The 25,109-nt window shown below is 44.4% G+C and overlaps 1 protein-coding gene across 1 annotated transcript in view; it reads left to right on the top strand.

Moving 5' to 3' along the window:
* Window positions 1-19,643, top strand: part of LOC306941056 (ephrin type-A receptor 7-like) — a gene marked incomplete at its 5' end in the record, with an annotated part of 54,261 nt that extends 34,618 nt beyond the window's left edge. Inside the window, 10 exons of the mRNA XM_079526361.1 lie at window positions 1,385-1,493; window positions 4,001-4,056; window positions 7,515-7,628; window positions 8,370-8,555; window positions 9,276-9,337; window positions 10,107-10,316; window positions 10,871-11,020; window positions 15,112-15,305; window positions 16,213-16,368; window positions 17,182-19,643. Of these exons, the coding sequence (XP_079382487.1) occupies window positions 1,385-1,493; window positions 4,001-4,056; window positions 7,515-7,628; window positions 8,370-8,555; window positions 9,276-9,337; window positions 10,107-10,316; window positions 10,871-11,020; window positions 15,112-15,305; window positions 16,213-16,368; window positions 17,182-17,296 (1,352 nt within the window). The 3' untranslated portion in view covers window positions 17,297-19,643. The remainder of the gene's footprint in view (window positions 1-1,384; window positions 1,494-4,000; window positions 4,057-7,514; window positions 7,629-8,369; window positions 8,556-9,275; window positions 9,338-10,106; window positions 10,317-10,870; window positions 11,021-15,111; window positions 15,306-16,212; window positions 16,369-17,181) is intronic.
* Between the last annotated feature and the right edge of the window lie 5,466 nt (window positions 19,644-25,109).

Genomic DNA, 25,109 nt, shown 5'->3' with positions numbered 1-25,109 from the left:
GTGAGAGGCCCTGGATGGGAAACGGTCCACCACACCACCGTGAGAGGCCCTGGATGGGAAACGGTCCACCACACCACCGTGAGAGGCCCTGGATGGGAAACGGTCCACCACACCACCGTGAGAGGCCCTGGATGGGAAACGGTCCACCACACCACCGTGAGAGGCCCTGGATGGGAAACGGTCCACCACACCACCGTGAGAGGCCCTGGATGGGAAACGGTCCACCACACCACCGTGAGAGGCCCTGGATGGGAAACGGTCCACCACACCACCGTGAGAGGCCCTGGATGGGAAACGGTCCACCACACCACCGTGAGAGGCCCTGGATGGGAAACGGTCCACCACACCACCGTGAGAGGCCCTGGATGGGAAACGGTCCACCACACCACCGTGAGAGGCCCTGGATGGGAAACGGTCCACCACACCACCGTGAGAGGCCCTGGATGGGAAACGGTCCACCACACCACCGTGAGAGGCCCTGGATGGGAAACGGTCCACCACACCACCGTGAGAGGCCCTGGATGGGAAACGGTCCACCACACCACCGTGAGAGGCCCTGGATGGGAAACGGTCCACCACACCACCGTGAGAGGCCCTGGATGGGAAACGGTCCACCACACCACCGTGAGAGGCCCTGGATGGGAAACGGTCCACCACACCACCGTGAGAGGCCCTGGATGGGAAACGGTCCACCACACCACCGTGAGAGGCCCTGGATGGGAAACGGTCCACCACACCACCGTGAGAGGCCCTGGATGGGAAACGGTCCACCACACCACCGTGAGAGGCCCTGGATGGGAAACGGTCCACCACACCACCGTGAGAGGCCCTGGATGGGAAACGGTCCACCACACCACCGTGAGAGGCCCTGGATGGGAAACGGTCCAACCTGAATGTGTCTTTGTTTGAGATGAAGGGCACTGCCGTTCTCCGTCTGGGACTATTAAGCCCACTTTCTGAAACAGTAGAGCCATGTGTACGAGGACGGCTCAAAAATAGAAACCACGGCCCCCCTTCTCCACCCCCCACCCTCTCTCTCTCTCTCTCCCTCCCTCTTGCTCTCTCTGTCGGCCTCTCGGAGGCTAGGAAAAGAATGAGGGAAGGAGGTTATCAGCCTCAACACCCCCTAATCGGGCTTGATTATTTCCTGCAGATTGTGGGCTTTGATGTACTGACACTTATGCTGTGTGTGTGTGTGTGTGTGTGTGTGTGTGTGTGTGTGTGTGTGTGTGTGTGTGTGTGTGTGTGTGTGTGTGTGTGTGTGTGTGTGTGTGTGTGTGTGTGTGTGTGTGTGTGTGTGTGTGTGTGTGTGTGTGTGTGCGCGCGCGCGTGTGTGCATGTGTGTGCATGTGTGTGCACGTGCGTGCGTCCCTCCTCGTTACAGCCGCCATCGTGTCCAGTGAGCAGAACCCGGTGATCATCATCGCGGTGGTGGCCGTCGCCGGGACCATCATCCTGGTGTTCATGGTGTTTGGCTTCATCATTGGGAGAAGGTACGCTCTCGAGGGCCCCATTGACTCTCCGCTACTGTGAGTCTCTCGCTTTGGTCAATTAGCCCTTTCTTTGTCACTCAGGGACGCCCTCCCCACCGTAAGGCACGGAGGCGTCCGCTGATCCACCCCCTCCCCCCCCACATGTGTGCCATGCGTGCACCGCACCCCGTCATCCCGTGGCATGTGTGCGCCCATCATCGTCCCGTTGGCATGCCACTCCATGTGCCGCGCCATGTGTGCACCCGTCGTCCCGTGGCGTGGTTTGAAGCTGTTGTTGTTGTTTCATAGTCCTCATACTGTACATGCCATGCGTGTGAAGACAGAATCGTACCTATATGCTATGATTCTCTGTGTCAGTTGACCTACTAATGTATGATGATTCATAGCGTTCACTTCCCAGTGCTGGGAGTGACTCTAGCCCATGGCGCCCTAGCGTGCCTTGACACAAGTCCAGGGTTGCCTCAGAATGCTTTGATAATATTTTAAATTCACGGGTTTCTACGGGTCCTCTATACTTCGTAAAACGGACCCGAGTTAAACTGTACTTATTGTGCGTTATTCTTCAGCCTACATTACACCAAATACAGTCTCTTCACCAAAAATAGCTTATCTACAAGCTCACAAGTCACAACATGTCACTTTGTGAGCTTAGATCGACTGCTTTTGAATGTCTCCACCCCCCCCCCCCCCCCCCCCCAGAATAAGAATGCTGGGTAGTGGGGTTAGTGGTCGATTTGAAGAAATAATCCAGACTCTCGTTTTCAATCCCAAGTGTTTGGCTGAAGATACATGCCATGTTCTGGTTTAAACCGGATGATCAATCAGAAATGTGCTTCAGGGAACATCCGTATAATGTACAATATGTGTGTGCATGTGTATGTGTGTACATCTTTGCAGTGCACGTGCAATGTTTATGTCTGTGCGCATGCATATCTATCTATCTATGCATGTGTGACTGTGAGGGAGTATGCATGCATATGTGTGCAGTACACATGCATCTACGTATGTGTATGAGAGTGGGAGAGTAAAGCCTGATTTGTACCGGGTCGAGCAACCGTGTCGCACAACAGAAATAGACGATCTACAAGCTCACAGTGGCACAGGTGCGTGCGTGTGTGTACAGAACAGTCGGTCGGATATTTTCGGGGCGCGCAACACCGCTAAGTACAACAGGCCCTTAACCCATTTTGCGCGGGAACCCCTTTTGGTGTTTTAAACATTATGTTATAATTTAGCTATTGAAAAATAGCAGATCTACAAGCTCATAGCGCGCCACCGAGTGGCGCGCTACGAGCTTGTAGGTCTGCTATTTTTGAAAAATTGTGAAAATATTTATTTCAGAAAACTGGAGGATTTAGAAGATTTTTTTTAAATTTCGAGGTCAGGCCTAAATGGGTTAACCTCCATGTAAACTCAGGCTGAGGCAGTGTGAAATATGGCCTCATGTGTCTCTCCCGGAGCATCCGTCGTACGGTATATCTCTCAGCAGTCATTACAGCTCCTTACATCTCTCATATTATACTGCAGCTCACAGGTGTTTTCATCCCCACAGACTGGGGAGCATGAGATCACTTCATCAGAGCACAGTTTCCACCGGGCTCCAGCAGCATGGCTCCCCTGAGACCATTACAAAACACATACAGCGCGCGCACACACACACACACACACACACACACACACACACACACACACACACACTCTACTGACACACACCGCGCACATATAATTCCATGTCCAGCACATCCATCTATACACCTGTAGCTCCGCGCTCGTCACTTGCAGCTTATTGCGCCCCACCCACCCCCTTATTTTCGGTTTGGTGCTCAAAGACCAGCCTTGTGCGCTCTGGGTTTTTTTTTTGCCTGCTTGAGGGAGCCTTCAACACGCTAATATTACCAATTAATATTATAAGACATGTTGAACAGCCCTTTAGAGTGCATGTTTTATTCGGTGTGTGTGAGACTGTATCTCCCGAGGAGACCGGCTCTGCGATCCGCAGAGGTACCGGAGCAGTGGGAGTGGAGCCAAGCTTTTTTCTTTTTTGTTCTGGGGCTGTTTGAGGAAATGAGGCAGGCGGGCAGGGGGTGGGGGTGGGGTTGTTAGCACGTTATCTTAAGACACTTAACTACAGTACTTTCAGCCTGGCATCCCCTTCTTTTGGGGCATGTCGTCGGCAAAAAAATCTCAAACTTTTTTATGAAGATTTGCATGCTCACAATGCGTCGCAATGTCACACGTTGTGAGTTTGTAAATCGGCTGTTTTTGTAATGCAGCATTGTCGTACGACGAAGTATAAAATAGGGTTTAAGTGATTAAGATGCCATTATTAAGATTCTTGTAAAACAGGCAATTTATTTCATCGACAACAATCAGTTGATTCTACGAATCTTTATCTCCCTCTCCCTCTTTGCTCCTCTATCTACCTCTCTACCCCTCCCTCCCTCTCTCTCTCTCTCTCTCTCTCTCTCTCTCTCTCTCTCTCTATCTCTCTCTCTCATCCTGTGCAGGCACTGTGGGTACAGCAAGGCAGATCAGGAGGGAGATGAGGAGCTCTACTTTCAATGTGAGTATAGTTGCCTTGCAACATGCATATTGTATATCTATGCGCATTTCCAAACCCAAGACAAGCTCAGTCACGTGCATGCAAACGCACGTGTGCACATGCATTATACTGGTCGGACTGTTCAATCCGTACGCCCAAAGGTACTGTATCTATACACGCACACACAAACGCACACACACACACACACGCACGCATATACACACACACACACACACACACACACACACACACACACACACACACACACACACACACACACACACACACACACACACACACACAAATGTGCACACGTGCAAACACATGCACACTGAAACATCTGAAATGCCCAAAATAAATCCACCAACTGTGAGTGGGGGGAGTGTGATGGTGTTGATTCGAGTCAAAAGCTGGGAGCAATCAGCCCTAACATCTGCTGGTGATTGGATAGACAAATCTGTTGAGCTGAGAATGTACACATTTCCAAACTACAAACGAATGAACGTACGTGACATCTGCCGCAGAAAGAGCTGAGTCGTTGCTTGTTAAACATGTAAAACCAAAAGTGGCCCTGACACCCGCCCCACTTGAACAGAGATGACACAGGGGCTCCTCTGTGTCGTTGGCCCCTGTGTGTATGTGTGTGTGTGTGTGTGTGTGTGTGTGTGTGTGTGTGTGTGTGTGTGTGTGTGTGTGTGTGTGTGTTTCACTCTGCAAGCTTCTCCCTCCTTCTGGTCTATCCGTACCGTACATATAGGAAAATAGTGGAATGTTTTTCTTCTCTTTTTTTTTGGTTTCTCGGTTTTTTTCCCTCCTCCCCTCGTCGGTCGCACCAACACACCAGCCCTAATGATGCCCCAGTGGAGATGCAGCCGCAGACAGCTTCCCCAGTGCAGCCCCGTAATGATCTGTGCTGTAGGCAAACTGCTGATTTGGAAACAGAGGGTCAGAGGGGTGTCACGAAAGCGTGCAGGCGCTAAAGCTGAGGCAGCGTTGGGGCGAGCGCGCCCCGATCTCCGCCGTTTGCTAAGTATCTGACAGATACGGCGGGCTCCGCGGCACATATATATTAGCGGGCCGACCACCTGCTAAAAAATATATGGTGTCACCGTGTGTGTGTGTGGGGGGAGGGGGGCACACAAACAAGGGGCCGTGTTGTCGGTACTTAATGGAGGGGACTGCTCTCTCCACACGGTATCAAATGACGAGAGGCTGCCAGCGCGACAGAAGCTAGATAGCGGTGCGAATGCGTCGCGTAGGCCCAATTTGTCTGCAGCGAGGAAGTCGTGATAAGGCATCTCCCTATCTGATCCGCTGACATCTTGGATGGACGAAGCAATTATATGGCAGAGATTGGTAGGGGTGGGGTGGGGGTGGGGGGGGGGATACAACAAACGCAATGCGTTTGTTGTATTTCCATGCGGTTTAGTGGATCGTCCCGGCGTGCCCTCCTCGCCTGAACGCAACAGGGCCGGTTGAGCGATTCCGTTTTGTGTTGTTTCAGCGTTGCCCCATTCCTGGTTCCACGATCCTCTGTATTCCTGCCAGGCCTCTGCTTTTAATATCCCCTATCTGGCCATCCTGTTCAATGGCTGGTGGGGCTATGGGCTCCAATTTCGTCTCCGACTTTACCCGCAACGCGGCCCGCAATTCAGCCGCTGCCCGAAAATTACGAATATAGGAGCTTTCTCTGTCCCTTAATGGTATTTTCGTCCAGCGCCACCCGCTATCTTTTTTGCAGACACCGGTATTTGCGCCTAGAGGTGTGGTCATGGGCGTGTTGGCACGCTTTCCCCTAAATTGCTATTTTGTTCACACACATTTGGGAAAGCGACAGTGGAGTTTAAAACCACCCGTAACTTATACCCGTAAGCCGTGCCAAATTAGTTTGGTAGAGCGACGAGGGCTGCGCACCTGCATGGAGATGTCCTTGGAGTAATCCTTGCAGTCATCTCTCCTGATTCTCTTTTTTTAATTTTCCTATAATCAGCAGAAGTGAGTGCCTTCCTTGTGTCCATTGTATTTATAATTGTATAGTCAAAGACTATGCGCGATTCCACGCATTTGTTCGTTCACTTTCATCATCCCATAGCGCAGCAAATGGCGTTTAATCCAATTGACCGACCTTTCCTTTTCGCTTGATACCGTATCGTAGAGACGGCCTACACGCTCGATCTATATACCAAATGAAAGCCCGAATTTCGTAGTTTACATAGTACTTTTTTTTAAATGAGCAAGATTTGAGCGAGTTGTGACTCAATGAAAAGACGAGTGTTCTTGGCTCTGTGCGGGGTGGAGAAGAAAAAGAACAACACGAGGGGGGGGGGGGGGGGGGCGGAGGGGGAATAGTGGCTTTAGAAAGATGAGACAAAAATGGAGCCCTATGTCTTTTATCTCTGCTTCTGGTCAGACTGAAATAAATTTCCTCTTAGGACATGTGTGACATGTTTGATATTTATGTTATGTAAATATATAATTTAATAATGTATTAAATTGTTAACCACGCATTGTGAGCTTGTAGATTACGAATTTTATTTAAGTATAGGCTATATATGTACAGTATGTATCTATTAGGGCTTTAGTGGCTATGATTTCTTTTTCTTTTTTTTTTTTAAATCAAATGATTATGGCTGTGTGGAAATCTCATTACATTTTTAAAGTTGAAAGGTTCTGTTGTACAATCAGTGTTAGAGGCCTTGCAGGGTGCTCTGTTAATGTTCTAGTGCATAAAAGTGTGATTTATTGTTCATTTGATGTATTGTTGAATGTACTGCCAGGACCGCATTATCCACTTCCTGGCCTTCCTGTAACCTCCCTAAGTCCCCCCCTTCACCCCACCCCACCTCCCCGTTGTCTTCTACTGTCATGCATCAGAAGGAGAATTATTTTATCTCCAGCTATGTTTGCGCATTATGATTATATCTTTATGTGCAAACATGCATATTCATGAGACATCCCTTTATCTGGGTGTCTGATATTTCACAGTAAAAAAGAAAAAACATATTTTTATGCCACGAAATTACAATTCGTCTCAGGCGGGCACAACCTCTAGACTTTATTATTTATTTTGTATCTTGTAATAATGATGATACAACGCGATAAAACTTTGACCAAAAAAACAACAAAAAAACTCAACCTGACTGGCATGCTTAGACCTCCCGCTGAACTTTCCGAAGTGACGGATGTTGTCTTGATTGACATCCGGCGGAGCCAGCGGGGGGAGCGCTGCGTGCGCTTGCCTTGACGAGCTCCGAGGAAATGCCACGGCGTGCAGCGCTAAAATCTCAGTGTCTCTTTTGTGATGAATCATTCCCTTTGTCTTGTGCGCGGACCCCTTTGACACGGCCTCTCTTCCATCATGCCCGCCTGTTTGTCAACCCCCTCCCGAATCACAGGGTCTTCTCCGTAATCGTTTGCCTGTCAAAGCCGACGTATTATGCATATTTAATCGTAACAGTAATCCTCTTACTTTTCTACAGTCAAATTTCCAGGCACCAAAACATACATTGACCCTGAAACCTACGAGGATCCAAGCAGAGCTGTCCATCAGTTTGCCAAGGAGCTGGACGCTTCCTGCATTAAAATCGAGCGGGGTGATTGGTGCAGGTGAGGACTTTAGCTGCACTGCACTCTCACACATCACACTGACAGAAACAACATTTACACCTTGACGATGGGAGGAAATTATTTTACATATTGGATTATTATAACCAGTAAGTGATTTTCTTTTTGTTAAGTGTCAAATAGCTCTATATTCGGATAGTAATCATTGCTATACACAACAGAGTGTATGTTCAGCAACAGGATCTCCCTGCAGCTCTTGAGTAACTAGCAAGTAGACTGGCAAATTTTTCAATGTTTTTAATAAATTGCCTAGCCCAAAATCCGGACACCAGGTTGAAAGTGGTTAATCGTACGACTGGGAAGAGGTTGTAATGGTTCATTGCAATTACCGTGCATGTGTGTGGGGGGAGGGGATGCATGGCGAAGTTTGGGGTCTCTCTTTCGCAGGCAGCTGCGAAAGGCATCCCGGCCGCTGAGAAATTGCTGCCACATGGGTTTTTGTTGAAGTGGTCAATGACGGTATCTATGCATCTCCAGCACGTCTTATTATAGGTCTTGGTTACGCATCCCCCCCCCCCCCCCCCCCCCCAGAGTATAACAAGATGTACTCCAATTTGTATCCCTGCGCGCAGTACAGCTGCTTTCGTCTCAGCGCACACGTACACCAATACATTTGTCATTGTGAAGTGCTCGATCCCCCCCTCCCCCCTTCCCCGTACTCTCAGCTCTGCATTCTCTCAGTCATGACTGGTCTCCTCCTTTCCACACAGGAGAGTTCGGGGAGGTGTGCAGTGGCCGGTTGAAGCTCCCGGGGAAGCGGGACGTGTCGGTCGCCATCAAGACTCTGAAAGTGGGCTACACGGAGAAGCAGAGGCGGGAGTTCCTCTGCGAGGCCAGCATCATGGGCCAGTTTGACCATCCCAACGTGGTTCACCTGGAGGGGGTGGTGACCAGAGGTAATCAGAAAAGACTTTCAATTAAGACCTGAAGACGATTCTACGAATGCCTTCTAAATTCGTAGTTCTAACACTTTCAAGATTGTTTTTTAAAATAGCAGATGTACAAGCTTGTACTGTATTGTATGCTATCTTTGAATAGGCAACGCTAAAATATGAAATGACACAGATGCTTTCCTGGTTTTAATGTTTTAACGACCCGGCCATACACATGAAATGATACGGTTTTGGCCTTTATACATAATTATAACTCCCTAATCAAAATCAACAAAACATGTCAGAGCAAATGTACTTTTAGTTCATAATTAAAAAAGAGAGCAATAAGTGCTGTTCCTTCTGGCAAATTGTAACTACATTAAATACAGTTTCCTATCACATATAAATGCAATTACACATTTGTATTCTAGCTTGTACATTGCAATACAGTTTATTTGTTACGTTTTGAGGTAAAAGTACCACAGCCAGAAGAGTGACATTGTATCTGATGAAATTAGTAACACCCCCATGTTCTGCACTTTCCCATTTCGACACTATAATAAAAGGAACAGATGGTATTTTTTAATTATAAGCCAGAGAAACATACTGCTAAAAATAACTAGATGGAGATGGTAGTTTTACTAGAGTCATTTCTGGTTTGCCCGCGACTTCACAAGCAAACAGCATTTACATTACAGTACATGTCAATAACAGATGTTTCATTGTTTTTGTTTTTGTTTTCAGGGAAGCCTGTTATGATTGTGATTGAATATATGGAGAACGGTTCACTAGATGCTTTCCTTAGGGTGAGTATGACCAAACTGTTTAAAAATACATTTCCAAATGTTTTTCCCCAAAATGTCTTGAAGTGTTCAAAAATAGCCGAGCTACAATCTCACAATACTTTGCATCGTGAAGATTTGTTAGCTTGCAGATCTGCTATTTTCAATTGTCATGGACATGAGGAGTTATACATTAGGGCTTACGTGGTTAAACCTTGGTTTGACAAGAATGTGAAAGCTATATGAAAGAACACATTTTATTTTTTACAGCCATTATTCATCTGGGGATGAAGACCAATGTAAAAGCATCTTGAAAGTCTTATAATAGACAGCTGGAAGTTTGGACTTGCAATTTATCTTGCGAATATTATTAATCCAGTGCAAGCAATCCTGCAGTGCTGCGTGACCTAAATTTCTCCCTCTTGGTCAGTGAGAATGGGCGACCTTCCTCTCCTCTCCTCTCCTCTCCTCTCCTCCTCTCCTCTCCTCTCCTCGTACTTTATTTGAATTACATATTATGTGTTGGTTAAAACCACTTAAACTCTCTATACTTAATTAGTAACTTAATACTTAGTTGACCGGCATCAGCTCTGTACTTGGTCCGCTTTTTGTTTCCCTCTGCACCAAATCTACACTAATCTAATTTGCCGTTGTCTGCGGATGTTCCTCCCAGAATAGGTTCAAGTAGTTCAAGTAGACATTCAAGGATAAAACACAATAAAGTCCAGGACTTATTTTTTCCGATGCCTCACAAACAACCTCTCCTCTCCTCTCGTCCATCTTTTGCGTGCAGAAACACGATGGTCAGTTCACAGTCATCCAGCTCGTTGGCATGCTGCGGGGCATCGCGGCCGGAATGAGATATCTGTCCGACATGGGATACGTCCACAGAGATCTGGCTGCTCGCAACATCCTCGTCAACAGCAATCTCGTATGTAAAGTGTCGGACTTCGGCCTGTCAAGAGTGATAGACGACGACCCTGAGGCTGTCTATACAACCACTGTGAGTCAATTACGCCGGCATCTCCCATCCCGTTGTTTTCTTTTCTTTTCTTCTTCTGCTACCCACACACCTTTTGGAACACACGTTATTATTACCCACAGTGCAGTGCATGAAAATGGAGCAGATAGAATTATTTGGAACCCGCACCCACAAATGCACCGCAAGCAGTATCTCAGCTTAGGTTTACCTTAGGGTTTTCTCTACCACTTTCAACCTGGCGTCCCTGTTTTGGGCTGTCATTATAGGAGAACATAAAAATAGAACATAAAAAGAAAGAAGACATTTTCAAAAACCTTTTGCATACAATTTGTATTCAAATTGCCAAATACATTCAGCTCTAGAAGCATTCTACCCTTACATTGCTGAGCAGCTAATTTATTATTATTATTATTATTTTTCCTTTCTAAACATTATCGAATGTTAATCTATTTTACTCTATTCTCATTTTGTTCTGTGTATAATGTTGAAACTCTTCTCTGATGTTTTAGGGGAAGCTGCAGGATATAATGAATGTGATCTTTACTCCCGCCACTGACCTGCGTTTTACTGCACAGGGCGGAAAGATACCCGTCCGATGGACGGCGACGGAAGCCATCCAGTACCGTAAATTCACCTCCGCCAGCGACGTGTGGAGTTACGGCATTGTCATGTGGGAGGTCATGTCCTATGGGGAAAGGCCTTACTGGGACATGTCCAATCAAGATGTGAGTTATATGTCGTGTGTGCAAAGGAGGAATCACACAGCCTAACCTGAACCCCACTTGAACAGAGTTAAAATACAAAGTTGACAACCATTCTCGTTCCTTTACTTGTTCTCCTCCAAATCCATCTATTATGACTATTTTTAACAAAATAAATGAGAGAGAGAGAGAGAGAGAGAGAGAGAGAGAGAGAGAGAGAGAGAGAGAGATTCTCAGTTTTTTTCTTACTTAGGCTATGTACTGGATATTCGGAATTAATATATTCAAACAATTCAAAAATCATTTTAGAATTACCATCTAAAGCAGTGTTTCTAAGCCAGTGGGAAGTTCTCCAAAAGTGGGTCGTGACATCTTCTAATAGGGTTGAGCAACTTTTGAACAGATAATACATTTTGCGTTTAATGAATTGACTTCATTAACACAAAATCCCCGTGTGAAACCATTTGAGAAACAAAAATCTAAAGGAATTCCAATAGATGCTGGCGAGATCCTGATAGTGATAGTCGTTCCATACTCATTATTATTATTTTATTTTATGAAAACATTCTCAAAGGCATTATCATGTGACTCCTGGCGAGGAAAACTTGGCCTGTATGACTGTCCAGGGCTTAATTAGTTCAGGAAATCTTGATGAAATCATGCAGTTTGCATCCACCCCGTAGGAACTGTAATCTCAATTTGGCTTCAGATGGGAGTCCTAAGTGCAAGGCATGCATAAACGTGGTCTTATGAGGGATTCACAAAAGAAGTATTATAATAAAAAAATAATGAAAAATGCTTTTAATTCGGCCGGCCTTTAACCTTTATAATGAGTTATGGTAATAGAACCGTGGTGAATAGCAGGGTGGACCCGTTCCACTGAGTCATGCACAACCTGGGTTTGCAGCTGTGAGAATCTCCACTAAACGAACCTGATCAAGCAGTCACCAATGTAAAGAAATAGATCAACTCTGATCATCAGGTTGAAAAGGTAAAAGGCCCAGAAGTATGCACCGACTGCAAAACAGCAAATTAGTCACGCTGTGTCCTAGTCTGCTGTCCTCCTCTGGGGGTACACGTCAACCCAGCAATGCATAACAAAAACTTCTGTGAGCGTGCGTTGCGGGCGTGCATGCGCAAGCGCGCGTGTGTGTGTGTGTGCGCGCGCGCGCGCGCGCGTGTGTGTGTGTGTGTGTGTGTGTGTGTGTGTGTGTGTGTGTGTGTGTGTGTGTGTGTGTGCGTGTGTGTGAAAAGTATACTCGGGTATTTTCACCAAAACTTTTAAGGACCATACCAGACCATACTAATTTATTTGCCTTTAATGGCTTCATTTTTTTAAATATTTTTGCCAGGGACTACTTTCAGCAAGGTTTTACAAGACTTTCATGCTTTAAAACTACTTAACCACCAGAATCCTCCATGGGGGTATAAAAAATACCTGATGTACGAGCTCACAATGTGTTGCTATGTTTTGTGATAGATAGCTTATAGATCTGCAATTTTCCCAGAACGTTCACCCCAGAATTGGGACACTAGGGTTCATGGGTTCATGTTGTTACAAAGCATTATTTGAAACACTACAATAACATAACTTTGAGCCCCCCAAAAATGCACCATATAGCTAACTGTGTTGGATTACCTACTGTACCTCAAGCAAGTTTATGCAAGTTGATTTCCATGCCGTACTGAAATGAACTGAATCCCATGGCGTCCTTGAAAATCAAACAAACCACGGCACAGAATGCTTTGGAAAGGAATGGGTCAGCTCAGCTGTAATGTCAAGTATACCTTTAGTCACAGTCAGTGGTTACCTCCCCCTACAGAGAAAGACCAGTCAGTGGTTACCTCCCCCTACAGAGAAAGACCAGTCAGTGGTTACCTCCCCCTACAGAGAAAGACCAGTCAGTGGTTACCTCCCCCTCCCCCTACAGAGAAAGACCAACTAAGGTTTCTTCTGTAAATAATGGCCATGCACACACAGCCACAAGACCCAATAGTCGCAATATGATGGGTGTTAGTCTACGTGCGTGTTCTTTATGATGGGTGTTAGTCTACGTGCATGTTCTTTATGATGGGTGTTAGTCTACGTGCATGTTCTTTATGATGGGTGTTAGTCTACGTGCGTGTTCTTTATGATGGGTGTTAGTCTACGTGCATGTTCTTTATGATGGGTGTTAGTCTACGTGCGTGTTCTTTATGATGGGTGTTAGTCTACGTGCGTGTTCTTTATGATGGGTGTTAGTCTACGTGCATGTTCTTTATGATGGGTGTTAGTCTACGTGCGTGTTCTTTATGATGGGTGTTAGTCTACGTGCATGTTCTTTATGATGGGTGTTAGTCTACGTGCGTGTTCTTTATGATGGGTGTTAGTCTACGTGCGTGTTCTTTATGATGGGTGTTAGTCTACGTGCGTGTTCTTTATGATGGGTGTTAGTCTACGTGCGTGTTCTTTATGATGGGTGTTAGTCTACGTGCATGTTCTTTATGATGGGTGTTAGTCTACGTGCGTGTTCTTTATGATGGGTGTTAGTCTACGTGCATGTTCTTTATGATGGGTGTTAGTCTACGTGCATGTTCTTTATGATGGGTGTTAGTCTACGTGCATGTTCTTTATGATGGGTGTTAGTCTACGTGCGTGTTCTTTATGATGGGTGTTAGTCTACGTGCATGTTCTTTATGATGGGTGTTAGTCTACGTGCGTGTTCTTTATGATGGGTGTTAGTCTACGTGCGTGTTCTTTATGATGGGTGTTAGTCTACGTGCGTGTTCTTTATGATGGGTGTTAGTCTACGTGCATGTTCTTTATGATGGGTGTTAGTCTACGTGCGTGTTCTTTATGATGGGTGTTAGTCTACGTGCATGTTCTTTATGATGGGTGTTAGTCTACGTGCATGTTCTTTCTTGTTTGAATAGCCTGTGACAGGAATAACAACTTAGTAGTATGGAGGGAAATATACAGCCCCACTTCCATGGAAGTAAAGGAGAAAGAGAAGCAGCACAGAGCCTGAAATCAAAGGTGCTCACTGCCCCTACAGTACAGCGGTGCTCACTGCCCCTACAGTACAGCGGTCTGGTGCTCACTGCCCCTACAGTACAGCGGTGCTCACTGCCCCTACAGTACAGCGGTGCTCACTGCCCCTACAGTACAGCGGTGCTCACTGCCCCTACAGTACAGCGGTGCTCACTGCCCCTACAGTACAGCGGTGCTCACTGCCCCTACAGTACAGCGGTGCTCGCTGCCCCTACAGTACAGCGGTGCTCACTGCCCCTACAGTACAGCGGTGCTCACTGCCCCTACAGTACAGCGGTGCTCACTGCCCCTACAGTACAGCGGTGCTCACTGCCCCTACAGTACAGCGGTCTAAAGGTGCTCACTGCCCCTACAGTACAGCGGTCTCACGGTATTGACTTTTAACTCCACACTAAAGGGTGCACACGACAGAGAATGGATTAGGTGCAAAAGGACATGCAGATAGACTTTTTTTTTGTATTATTCATTAGGGCTGTGTAAATCCAGCCTATTGTCAAGAGACAAACAATATTGGAAATGCAGGTCGCAGGAAAACGGCCCCCTCTGTTTGCTTTAATTAATTGTATTTGCATCCACTGGTATAATGATAGACGTGGGCAAGTTGGCCCACTGATACCGCCGCTCATTGCCATAGAGACGGGTGCACACTCGCCATTATGCTCACAAAACATATCCTCATTGTGTTGCACTGTTCCCAATCGCTGTAACAAACCTGCCACATAACCGTGCAATCCAGTTGGGCTGTTGGGTTCCTCAATGCACTTTGTTCCCAGTTGGTAACGATGAAATTATTGCATGCCCGCAATAACATTCACAAACGTTTCAGTGAAAAGAATGAATTGCACATGAGAGGCGGTAAACAGATTTTTTTTGCTAACATGGTAGCAGGGGAGAATAAATGAATCTGAACCATTTAGATAATAATGGAGATCTATTGTATTCCAGCTACTGCATTGTCTTCGCTGTCCCATTATACTAAATGTGAGCTCCAGCTGTTCTCAGTAGCAAAGTGTGCCCCATTTTTCTTTGGGATAAATTCAAGTGCCGTGCTCGCCGAATAACCCGATGCCGATTCATTGTCCAGGTCATAAAGGCCATCGAGGAGGGCTACCGCCTCCCGGCCCCCATGGATTGCCCCCCAGGACTGCATCAGCTAATGCTGGACTGCTGGCAGAAAGACAGGGCTGAACGGCCCAAATTTGATCAGATAGTCGGCATCCTCGATAAGATGATCCGCAATCCAAATACGCTGAAAACCCCAGTGGGAACGTGTACGAGGTAAGAAAGGCTTCTCGTCAATTCATGTTTTGCTGATTTAATGCCTTTGACACGTCATTCTGTGTTGTTCATTGTGTAGCTTGTATTGCGTTTTTCATGCTGCGTCCTGCATGCCAGATTCCTAATTGGGGCCGATTAAGACTTGAACACGAGCTTCTGTTCAAAAAGAAAAAAAAACATGAACAACTTCCCAGGGAATGAGAATTGAGCTACAAACCAAAATGATTTTAACATGCGGTTTGGTGCAGCAGAACTTTAGAAGTTGTACTTTCCCTACATTAGCAGATGATCCAACGCATCCATTTGCCTGCTGTAGTCTGCTGATGAAAGATAAATCCTGGACAATCAATATCACAAAACAGCTTATATGGCTTCATGGTCAATAGGAGGACTTTTAAATCAATCCCTATAATGAGTTCCTGGGACTTTAAAGTAGTGTGGGAACTGCCGACCCCTCGCTGACATTTGTCAAATGAATTCTATTTGCAGTCAGGGTGCATACTTTCCTGGGGTTATAGAAGCGGGGGGGGGGGGGGGGAAATAAGGGGGAAAAGCCTAAAGCAGATTATTTTCTGTATTTTTTTTCTTTTTTAGTAAGCAGATAAGAACAGATTCAGATTCAACAGACACTGGCAAAAGATATATTTTGCTTCCACAAAGAAGATGACATCAGCATCTGCTCGTGAATTCGATATTGATTGAAAGCTCAAATCAACTCCGGTTTGTTCCTCCCTCGCAATTTGCCGCATCACTGGAGGCGTTCGCTCGCCTCTCTCTCGCTCGGCTGTCCTGTTCCCGGGCTCCATTGTGTGTTGTTGTCCTGTTTTCCTCCCTTTTTCTTTTGTGAAAGTGCTTTCTTTTTTGTCACGCAACGCCATAACCGTCATCGCTCTCGCTCGTCACGCAGGCCAATTAGTCCGCTGTTGGATCAGAGCACGCCAGACTTCAGCGCTTTCTGCTCCGTGGGGGAGTGGCTAGAAGCCATCAAGATGGAGAGGTACCGAGACAACTTCACAGCAGCCGGTTACAGCTCCCTGGAGTCGGTGGCGAGGATGTCAATCGAGTACGTATGCACGTATAGCACACTACACAGCCCTGGCCTTGCATATTAAGTACAGCATACTGTTTATACGCTTTATTTTTTTTGTCAGGGATAGAGATTTTCTCCCCCCCAACATTTTATTTTGACAGTTGTAAGGATGTCAGATGTTATCAGTACAGTGATTTAATGCCTGAAAACCATTAGCAAAAAGAATGAAAATAACACATTTCCGATACTTTTAACATAAGGAAATGGCTTCACCAAAAGAGACTGGGATGTTTATTTCTGTAGACTACTTCCTGTAAACCGTTTTATCCACATTGTCATGACTGTAGCCATGATGTCAATTCAGCACCTACACAGTCAGTTGTAAAGAGTTAATCACGGTACAATTATTATTACTAGTAGTAGTAGTAGTATTGCCATACTATTCAATGCAGGAATACTTTTAAATTATCATAATTTTGCTTCCCCCCCCCCCCCCCGCCCCCGCCCCAAATTCCATTTTCACGTTATTAAAATACCTAAGGGCTGTTTCATTTAATTTATTTATTTCATAGGGACAGTTATTGAACATCCACATCAAATAATGTGTGAGGTAAACAACAAGAATGCTAATTTGCATCCGTACAGCCTACTCCCTAGACAGGTAACAGAAAAATAAAGCATAATAATATTTATAACAGTTACAGTGGTCCCTTGAAATCTAAAGTTTTAGAAACGCTGCTATAAATGTTTGCTTGTTTAAAAGAAGAAGGAAAAAAAGAGAGAAGAAGCTCTATGGGCCAGTGCATTGATTTATGTGCATGGCAATGTCCTTCCCGTGTCTTGCAGCGACGTGATGAGCTTGGGGATCACTCTGGTGGGCCATCAGAAGAAAATCATGAGCAGCATACAGACTATGAGAGCCCAGATGCTGCATCTTCACGGCACCGGAATTCAGGTGTGACACGGACTAGCTGGCAGTGCCGTGGAATAGGACACCCCAGGACAGGACAGCACAGGACAGGACAGCACAGGACACAAGGACAGCACAGGACAGGACAGGACAGGACAGGGGCTTAAAAAAAGAGCTAACTGAAGCAGTGCTTCGGCAGTAAACCCGGGATAATCGCCGGACTCTTCCGGCCGCGTCTGGAGCGAAATCATTCCTTTGGTTCCTCGATGAAGGATAACGGTGTGTGTGTGTGTCTGTGTGTGTGCGCGTGTGAGTGTGTGCGCGTGCATCCGTGCGCGCATGTATCTGTCCCCCCACTACAACTGGGAACTAAGGAGAGGAAAATGAATTTTGAAACCTTTTCTTCTTTTCTTAGTCTTCTTTTTCTGGAAGATCTTCGGAATTCAACCACATATCAATTGGAGCATTGGAATGGGGTTTGATGCTTGTTACTTTGTTCCTTTAACTTTAATGAATGCACACCATGCATATAGATTTCTTTAAAAAACAAAAAGAAAAAAAGGAGAAAAAAGAACTAAATATCCCCTTTGCGGTGGTTTTCTGTACCTCCCCTTTTCCCTTCTTTTCTACATGGTTGTGTCGACCGCAGTGATATGTTGTGGTGGATATGATAGACGTTTTATTTTATTTTTTCTGCGTTTCTTTTTTTGCCTTTTCCTTTCTTTCCTCTTCTTAGATTTGGACTTGACAACAGGGTAAACTCTCTTCAGGAGGAGAGGGCGGCGTGATAACGCAGCGGCGTCTGAACTTTTATCGGCTGGAGCTCAAAAGGAACTTATTTAAACCAGCTCGTGTTAAAAGACGCTTGCTAGGCTGTTGTAACGGTGTGCAGTGCGTTGTGTTCTCCTCCGCGTGACATATTCTTCATGGTTTCAGAGAACATGTACACTTGGTTATGTTTTAGGCTTACCGGAGTGTGTATTTTTTTGTTTGTTTGTTTGCTGTATACTTTTCTTTTTTACCTTGATCTTGGATGCTCACAATTTATTTCATTTTTTTAATGTATGAATTTTGGAACAGTATGACTTGTATGACTGTGGGACTGGGAGTAGACACACTAATGAGGCAAACAGGTTTTTAGAACGATTGCAAGGTTTTCTGTAGTAGCGATATTATTTGTCTTCATAACAAGACTGGTTTGAACAGTTATTATACATAGAATGTTTCAGAACAAGAGCCCGACCGATATATCGGTTTTTATATACATATTACTATATGCAGCTGATGTGTCCCGATATTTGACAAGTTTCAAACTGGAATGATTATAGGTAAAAAACAACAAACAAACAAAAAAATGAGTAAAAAAATACAATTAAGTGGTAAAATAAAATAAATATATTATTTTTGTTTACAAAACATTAGTATCTAACTCATTGGTCCTAGACCACTGATTTAGGACTGTCCAAAATCGGATCACCATCGGACCGAAAAATCGTGCATTGGGCTCTATTTTGAACTATTTACACATTGTACTGAAACCTCAATCACCGCATGTTGTTTTGACGTCACATTGCCTGGAATACTATGTTGCACACAGTATTTGCGCATTGTGTTGAGCTGCAGCAAATACAGTTGTTAAGGGGGGATCTCTGAAAAGTGCGAGCTTAGAAGTAATACTGCCTTAAAATGTGTTAATGTATTGCCACTATTTTAAGCACTTCAGTGGACAATGTTTTATGTGGTTCAATTTGACAGTGGACTTATTTAAAGGAGTGACTGGGTGGGCTCCCCCTCAAAAAAAGAAGAAAAAAAAAACTTTATTTTTGTCTAATTTTGGCGCGGAAAGTGCATGAACACGTTTTGAATGCCACGACAGACATGTTTAGGTGAGATTGACCAAACAGAGCAATAATTACCAGGTAAAAATGTCCCTCGCCTGAGATTCATAAGGTGCTAGGAATGAACGCATGTGTCTGTTGTGCTGGGGGAACACGTTGGAAAGATTCACCTGATTCACCTGAAATGTGGATGGAAAGTGTTTGATAAACTGGCATGCTATGTCACGAAACGACATACTCATCAGGTCGCGTTTGCTGCAAAGGCGTACTATGATATGCTAAACACTTGAAGCAGACGTGACGAGGCACAGAAAAGTAGAATTCTGCGTATGTGGCTTGCAGAGATGAGCGAGTCATTTATCTGACACAGTGGAAGAGCACGTGATTAGCCACACTGATGTCATCCTCTCCGGTGGCTCTTTTCCACTACAAGAACTAAGCGGACCATGCCATGCCGTTAAATGTATTTCACGAGTTCTGGATTTGTTTCCACACACCCAGCGACTTTTTGGCCCTGTTCAGGAGGTAACCCTTGAGCCAGAAGTTCCAGAACACACACTGTACTTATTAGTTGTTTGTTTATGACGTACCTCCCCCTTCAGGTGTGGTTCTGGCAAAAAAAAACAATCACAGAAACAATCACAGAACTTCAACGGGTTCTGGAAAGTTTTAGCTTACCCTTCGTAGTTGAAAAGAGCCACAAGTGCACCATGCCGGGAGTCGCAGAGGTGGTCTACTCTGCATCGCTCCTTGAAATTGCAGGACCAAACGATTTGGTCCTGGAGACTGTGCATTTCTGTTAAACTCATCATCTCTAGTCTCATCTCGACTCGACTACCTTGTTTATTCATGTGTCTCTGCAGATCCGCCATCGGTGCCGCGGTGATGGAGCATGCATTAAAGTGTCTCTTAAGGTTTCGTCCTCTGTGTGGGGCACACACACAAGACGGAGCGAGGGTGAGCGGCCTCTGTAAAACACGTGCTAAAAGCCAATCAATGTGTTTTGTGCCATCTGTCTCCACCACCCCTAATGTAAAAAAAGGAATGTGAATGTTATCGCCTTGAACACGCTTTTCAACATGACCTCCTCTGATAAATGGTTCTCTCATTACTTCTCCATCAAGACTAGAGCGAATGCGATTAAACTGTTGTGTAAATTCGGGGTGGTATTGGCAAAGTAAACCATAATAGCTTCTTACAGTATACTGCTTGCTGCCTGCTGTTGTGAGTCGACCTGATGATCATTCTTTAACCACTTAAACCCTATACACTTTTAAACTTTTTTCTCCACTACAAATCTCTTAGCTGAAAATGGACAAGAAGTCCACAATGTGTCACGGCATGTTTTGAACTTGTGGATCAGCTATTTTCACCCCAATGTTCACCCCAGCATAGGGACATCACATCACATGAACCCTAGGTTCATGTGATTACAGCAAATCTCTCTTCATTTTGCTATCCTCCATGTCAAAATCGCATTCATAGAAACAGAGCAGTCTTCGGGTAATCAACCATGATCTGACGGACGAGTAGCATTCATACAACCATTAGTGACTTCCTCTGTTCTCTACCAGATCCAATTCCAGTTGTGGTCAGTCCAAAAGGAGGCTCATTTTCTCTCCTGTGTGAGAGATACCCAACATTGGCTCAGACAGACCACTCTGGGTCCCCTTGTCACATGCAGACAGACGCACACACTCTCTCTTTGCCCCATTGAGCAGAGCTCAGCAATTGGGCCCAGGCCAACGCTTTGAATTGAATACCAGCATAAAGTCATTCTGTCAGCACAAAACTCACACAGGCAGCAGTCGGTAACCCCCCCCCCCCCCCCCCCAGCCCGCCCCTACAGTGAATCCCAGCCCTGCTCTCTGATCTTAAATCGTGGGCCCCTGAAGGCCCTCACTGACACCCCGCGGCTGAATACCTATCCGTCCCCCTGGACCTGCGACGGGGCCCCCCAAAACAGACAGCAAATGTTAGCCAAATTGAGATTAAGCGGCCGGAATACAATCGATTCTGCATATAAATCACTTGTAACCTTCTGCCGACAAAGTCACCTTATTACTCACTATTTTTCTTTGCTTCACGCCTGTTTTAGTAATTCAGGTTGCTTAACTCTGGAATTTAAAAGATATATATATACAGTATATAGTAGAGATTTTGGCGTTGCTCTGTCGAAGCAAAAAAACTGATTAATAAATGAATAAACAAAACAACAGTAAGCAGACCTGCTGGGTGGATGAGGTTTGGTTGGATTCAGGAACTAAGAGAAACACTTAGAAAATGGAGTTATTTTTCAAAATGTTGGTGGTTTCAACAGTTATGTAATGGTGGACAATGCGTCACATGGAAAGGGTGGTGGATGATTCCAAAGAGTTTAGTACTGTTGAATGTGTCAGAGAGAATTCTGAGACGTGAGGGAAAAGAACAAAACAAAAACAAAAAAAACTTTGTATATGTTCGAACTGTAAAACTTGTACATTTTATTTATATTGTTTTTTACACATTACTCGGTAGTGAGCTCTGAATACATTGAAAATGCACTATATTTTTCTATCTCACTTGCAGATGAATTATTGTCACTCACCAGATTTCAGTTGTACATAATTCTCTTTTTCATTTAGGACCAAAGACAGCCGATAGGATTTCCATCTAATGACTATTTTGTTATTTTTCATTTCCAGTTAATTGTACAGTAATGCAAAATGTCAATTTATTATTTATTTTTCTGTGATGAGAGTACTGAAAATATTCACTGGTCAGAAGTATTTTTCCCCAACAGCAGAACTGTAAAATCATTTAATTAGACAGGTTCTTGTTACATAGACAATTCTTTTTGCTTTGTAACCTTTGTAATAGACTGTACATATATTTTTGGAAATATAATACAATCTCTATAGAAATTGCTTGAGTCTATTGGAGTATTTTCATCTTTGACCGGACCCTATACTTACAGTAAGTAGGTATAGTCGACACAAAATATATTTGCTGAAAATAGCCGATCTACAAATAGCCGATCTACAAGCTCCAAACGTGCCTCGTTGCAACGTGTTCTGAGTTTGTAAATCGGCTATTTTCACATAGCCCCCCCAGAATAAGGACACTAGGGTTCATGTGGCTAACCTTTTGGGACCTTGACTGTATACAGTTCAAAAAGAATAATGACATATTAGGAGTACTGTTAGACATGATAGGACCTAAAGAATAATAACATATTAGGAGTACTGTTAGACATGATAGGACCTAAAGAATAATGACATATTAGGAGTACTGTTAGACATGATAGGACCTAAAGAATAATGACATATTAGGAGTACTGTTAGACTTGATAGGACCTAAAGAATAATGACATATTAGGAGTACTGTTAGACATGATAGGACCTAAAGTAAAGAATAATGACATATTAGGAGTACTGTTAGACATGATAGGACCTAAAGTAAAGAATAAGGACATATTAGGAGTACTGTTAGACATGATAGGACCTAAAGTAAAGAATAAGGACATATTAGGAGTACTGTTAGACATGATAGGACCTAAAGTAAAGAATAAGGACATATTAGGAGTACTGTTAGACATGATAGGACCTAAAGTAAAGAATAAGGACATATTAGGAGTACTGTTAGACATGATAGGACCTAAAGTAAAGAATAAGGACATATTAGGAGTACTGTTAGACATGATAGGACCTAAAGTAAAGAATAAGGACATATTAGGAGTACTGTTAGACATGATAGGACCTAAAGTAAAGAATAAGGACATATTAGGAGTACTGTTAGACATGATAGGACCTACATTAGATAGAATAATGACATATTAGGAGTACTGTTAGACATGATAGGACCTACATTAGATAGAATAATGACATATTAGGAGTACTGTTAGACATGATAGGACCTACATTAGATAGAATAATGACATATTAGGAGTACTGTTAGACATGATAGGACGTACATTCCAGTCCTAAATAGAGGTGCAGCATGCAGTAGTTGAGTCACAGTCTCTGATTAACACATTCACAGACAGTGAGATATACATACTTACTGTACTTAATCACTACGTATGGTGTTAAAACAATGGTATTTTGACTGGCTCGTCCATCCGTGTGCGCACGCGCGCGCGTGTGTGTGTGTGTGTGTGTGTGTGTGTGTGTGTGTGTGTGTGTGTGTGTGTGTGTGTGTGTCATGGTCAGTAGTATGGTAAGTATCATGTCACCACCAAGACGTAAAATATACATACTCTGTCATGAAAAAGTGATATTGGTGCACCCCTAATTCTTTCGGGGTGCACAGTTTTTAAACAATTTAAACAATTAAATCCTATATGCTTAGTTGACCGGGCTCGTCTGGGGGTCGTCTATACATTGTCCCCTCTTTTTTTCTATGCCAGATTCCCGGAATGGGAGCTTCTCACCAGAGAATAGGGATGTTAGGGTACATGCGGTAAACTAATATTATTAGGGGTCCCAGGAGCCAGGTGTCAGGGGGCCTGGCTTTCTAGACATGTCCTTGGCTGCAGGGACAAAGTTTCTTTTATAGGCCAACCTGGAAGTTCCCACCGGGCCACCACAGATACACAAAGGAGTTTCTGCAATGGGTGTTTTGTAGTTTTGCGTTCCAAAAATGCCTTCCAACAGTATAGTCTACATCAGTGGTTCTCAAACTTTTTAACAAGGCCTTTGGGCCCGGGCGGGCTGCGGCAGACGTTCGTCCTCCGGACCCCTGCGCGAAGGTGCTCGGACCGACGGTAATGATCCCTCCGCAGGTTCACCTACGGAAACCTTGTTACGACTTTTACTTCCTCTAGATAGTTAAGTTTGGGCGTCTTCCAAGCGGGCCCGTCCGAGGACCTCACTAAGCCATCCGATCGGTAGTAGTGACAGGCGGTGTGTACAAAGGGCAGGGACTGTGAGCTTGTGACTCACAGTTACTGTGAATTCCTCGTTCATGGGGAATAATTTAAATCCCAAATCCCATATATTTCTAAAACTATGAAACCTATTCAAGACCGATTTCTAGAAGAACAACTTCAAAACAAAAAAAAGCAGCAAGAAATGTCTGGTACTGATGGCGCAGTGGGCTAGTCAAACGCGATACCACCTTGATGGTTCAAACAACGTGTTGGGTTTGTAAATAAACCATCAATGTGTGAGCATTAGTAGTGTGGTTATTTGGAGTGCCAAAATCTGCCATTGACCCCCATTATAAATTTGAAAGTACTATATTTCTAAAACGATTAAACATTTCAAAGATTCCTTTTCAGGCAAACATGTCCACCGTAAGATGAACCTACATAGGTTTGAATGGGGTTTCTAGGTGTAGGTATGTAGGACTAGTAGCATGCCAAAGTTTGTGCTATTGCCATTGGGAATGCATTGGGCGTTTAACTTAAATAACTCAGAAACTACAAAACATTTCAAAGTAAAAAGTTCCAGCATGTGTCTCCACAGAAAGCTGAATTATAAAAAGTGTGAATGGAGTTTCTAGGTGAAAGTGCTTTTTTGACGTGCCAATATCTGCCATTGAGCCCCATTGTAAATGTCTCAAATTTGAAAGCACTATATTTCTAAAACGATTAAACATTTCAAAGATTCCTTTTCAGGCAAACATGTCCACCGTAAGATGAACCTAAATAGGTTTGAATGGGGTTTCTAGGTGTAAGTATGTAGGACTAGTAGCATGCCAAAGTTTGTGCTATTGCCATTGGGAATGCATTGGGCGTTTAACTTAAATAGCTCAGAAACTACAAAACATTTCAAAGTAAAAAGTTCCAGCATGTGTCTCCACAGTAAGCTGAATTATAAAACGTGTGAATGGAGTTTCTAGGTGAAAGTGATTTTGACGTGCCACTATCTGCCATTATAGATTTCTCAAATTTAAAGCACTATATTTCTAAAACTATGAAACATTTCAAAGATTCCTTTTCAGGCAAACATGTCCACCGTAAGATGAACCTAAATAGGTTTGAATGGGGATTCTAGGTGTAAGTATGTAGGACTAGTAGCATGCCAAAGTTATAATTTTTTTCG

This window comes from Electrona antarctica, assembly GCF_951216825.1.
Source record: "Electrona antarctica genome assembly, chromosome: 17".
In the NCBI taxonomy this organism is placed as follows: Eukaryota; Metazoa; Chordata; class Actinopteri; order Myctophiformes; family Myctophidae; genus Electrona; species Electrona antarctica.
Note: the sequence above shows the minus strand (reverse complement) of the source record. Positions and strands in the feature narration are given on the sequence as shown.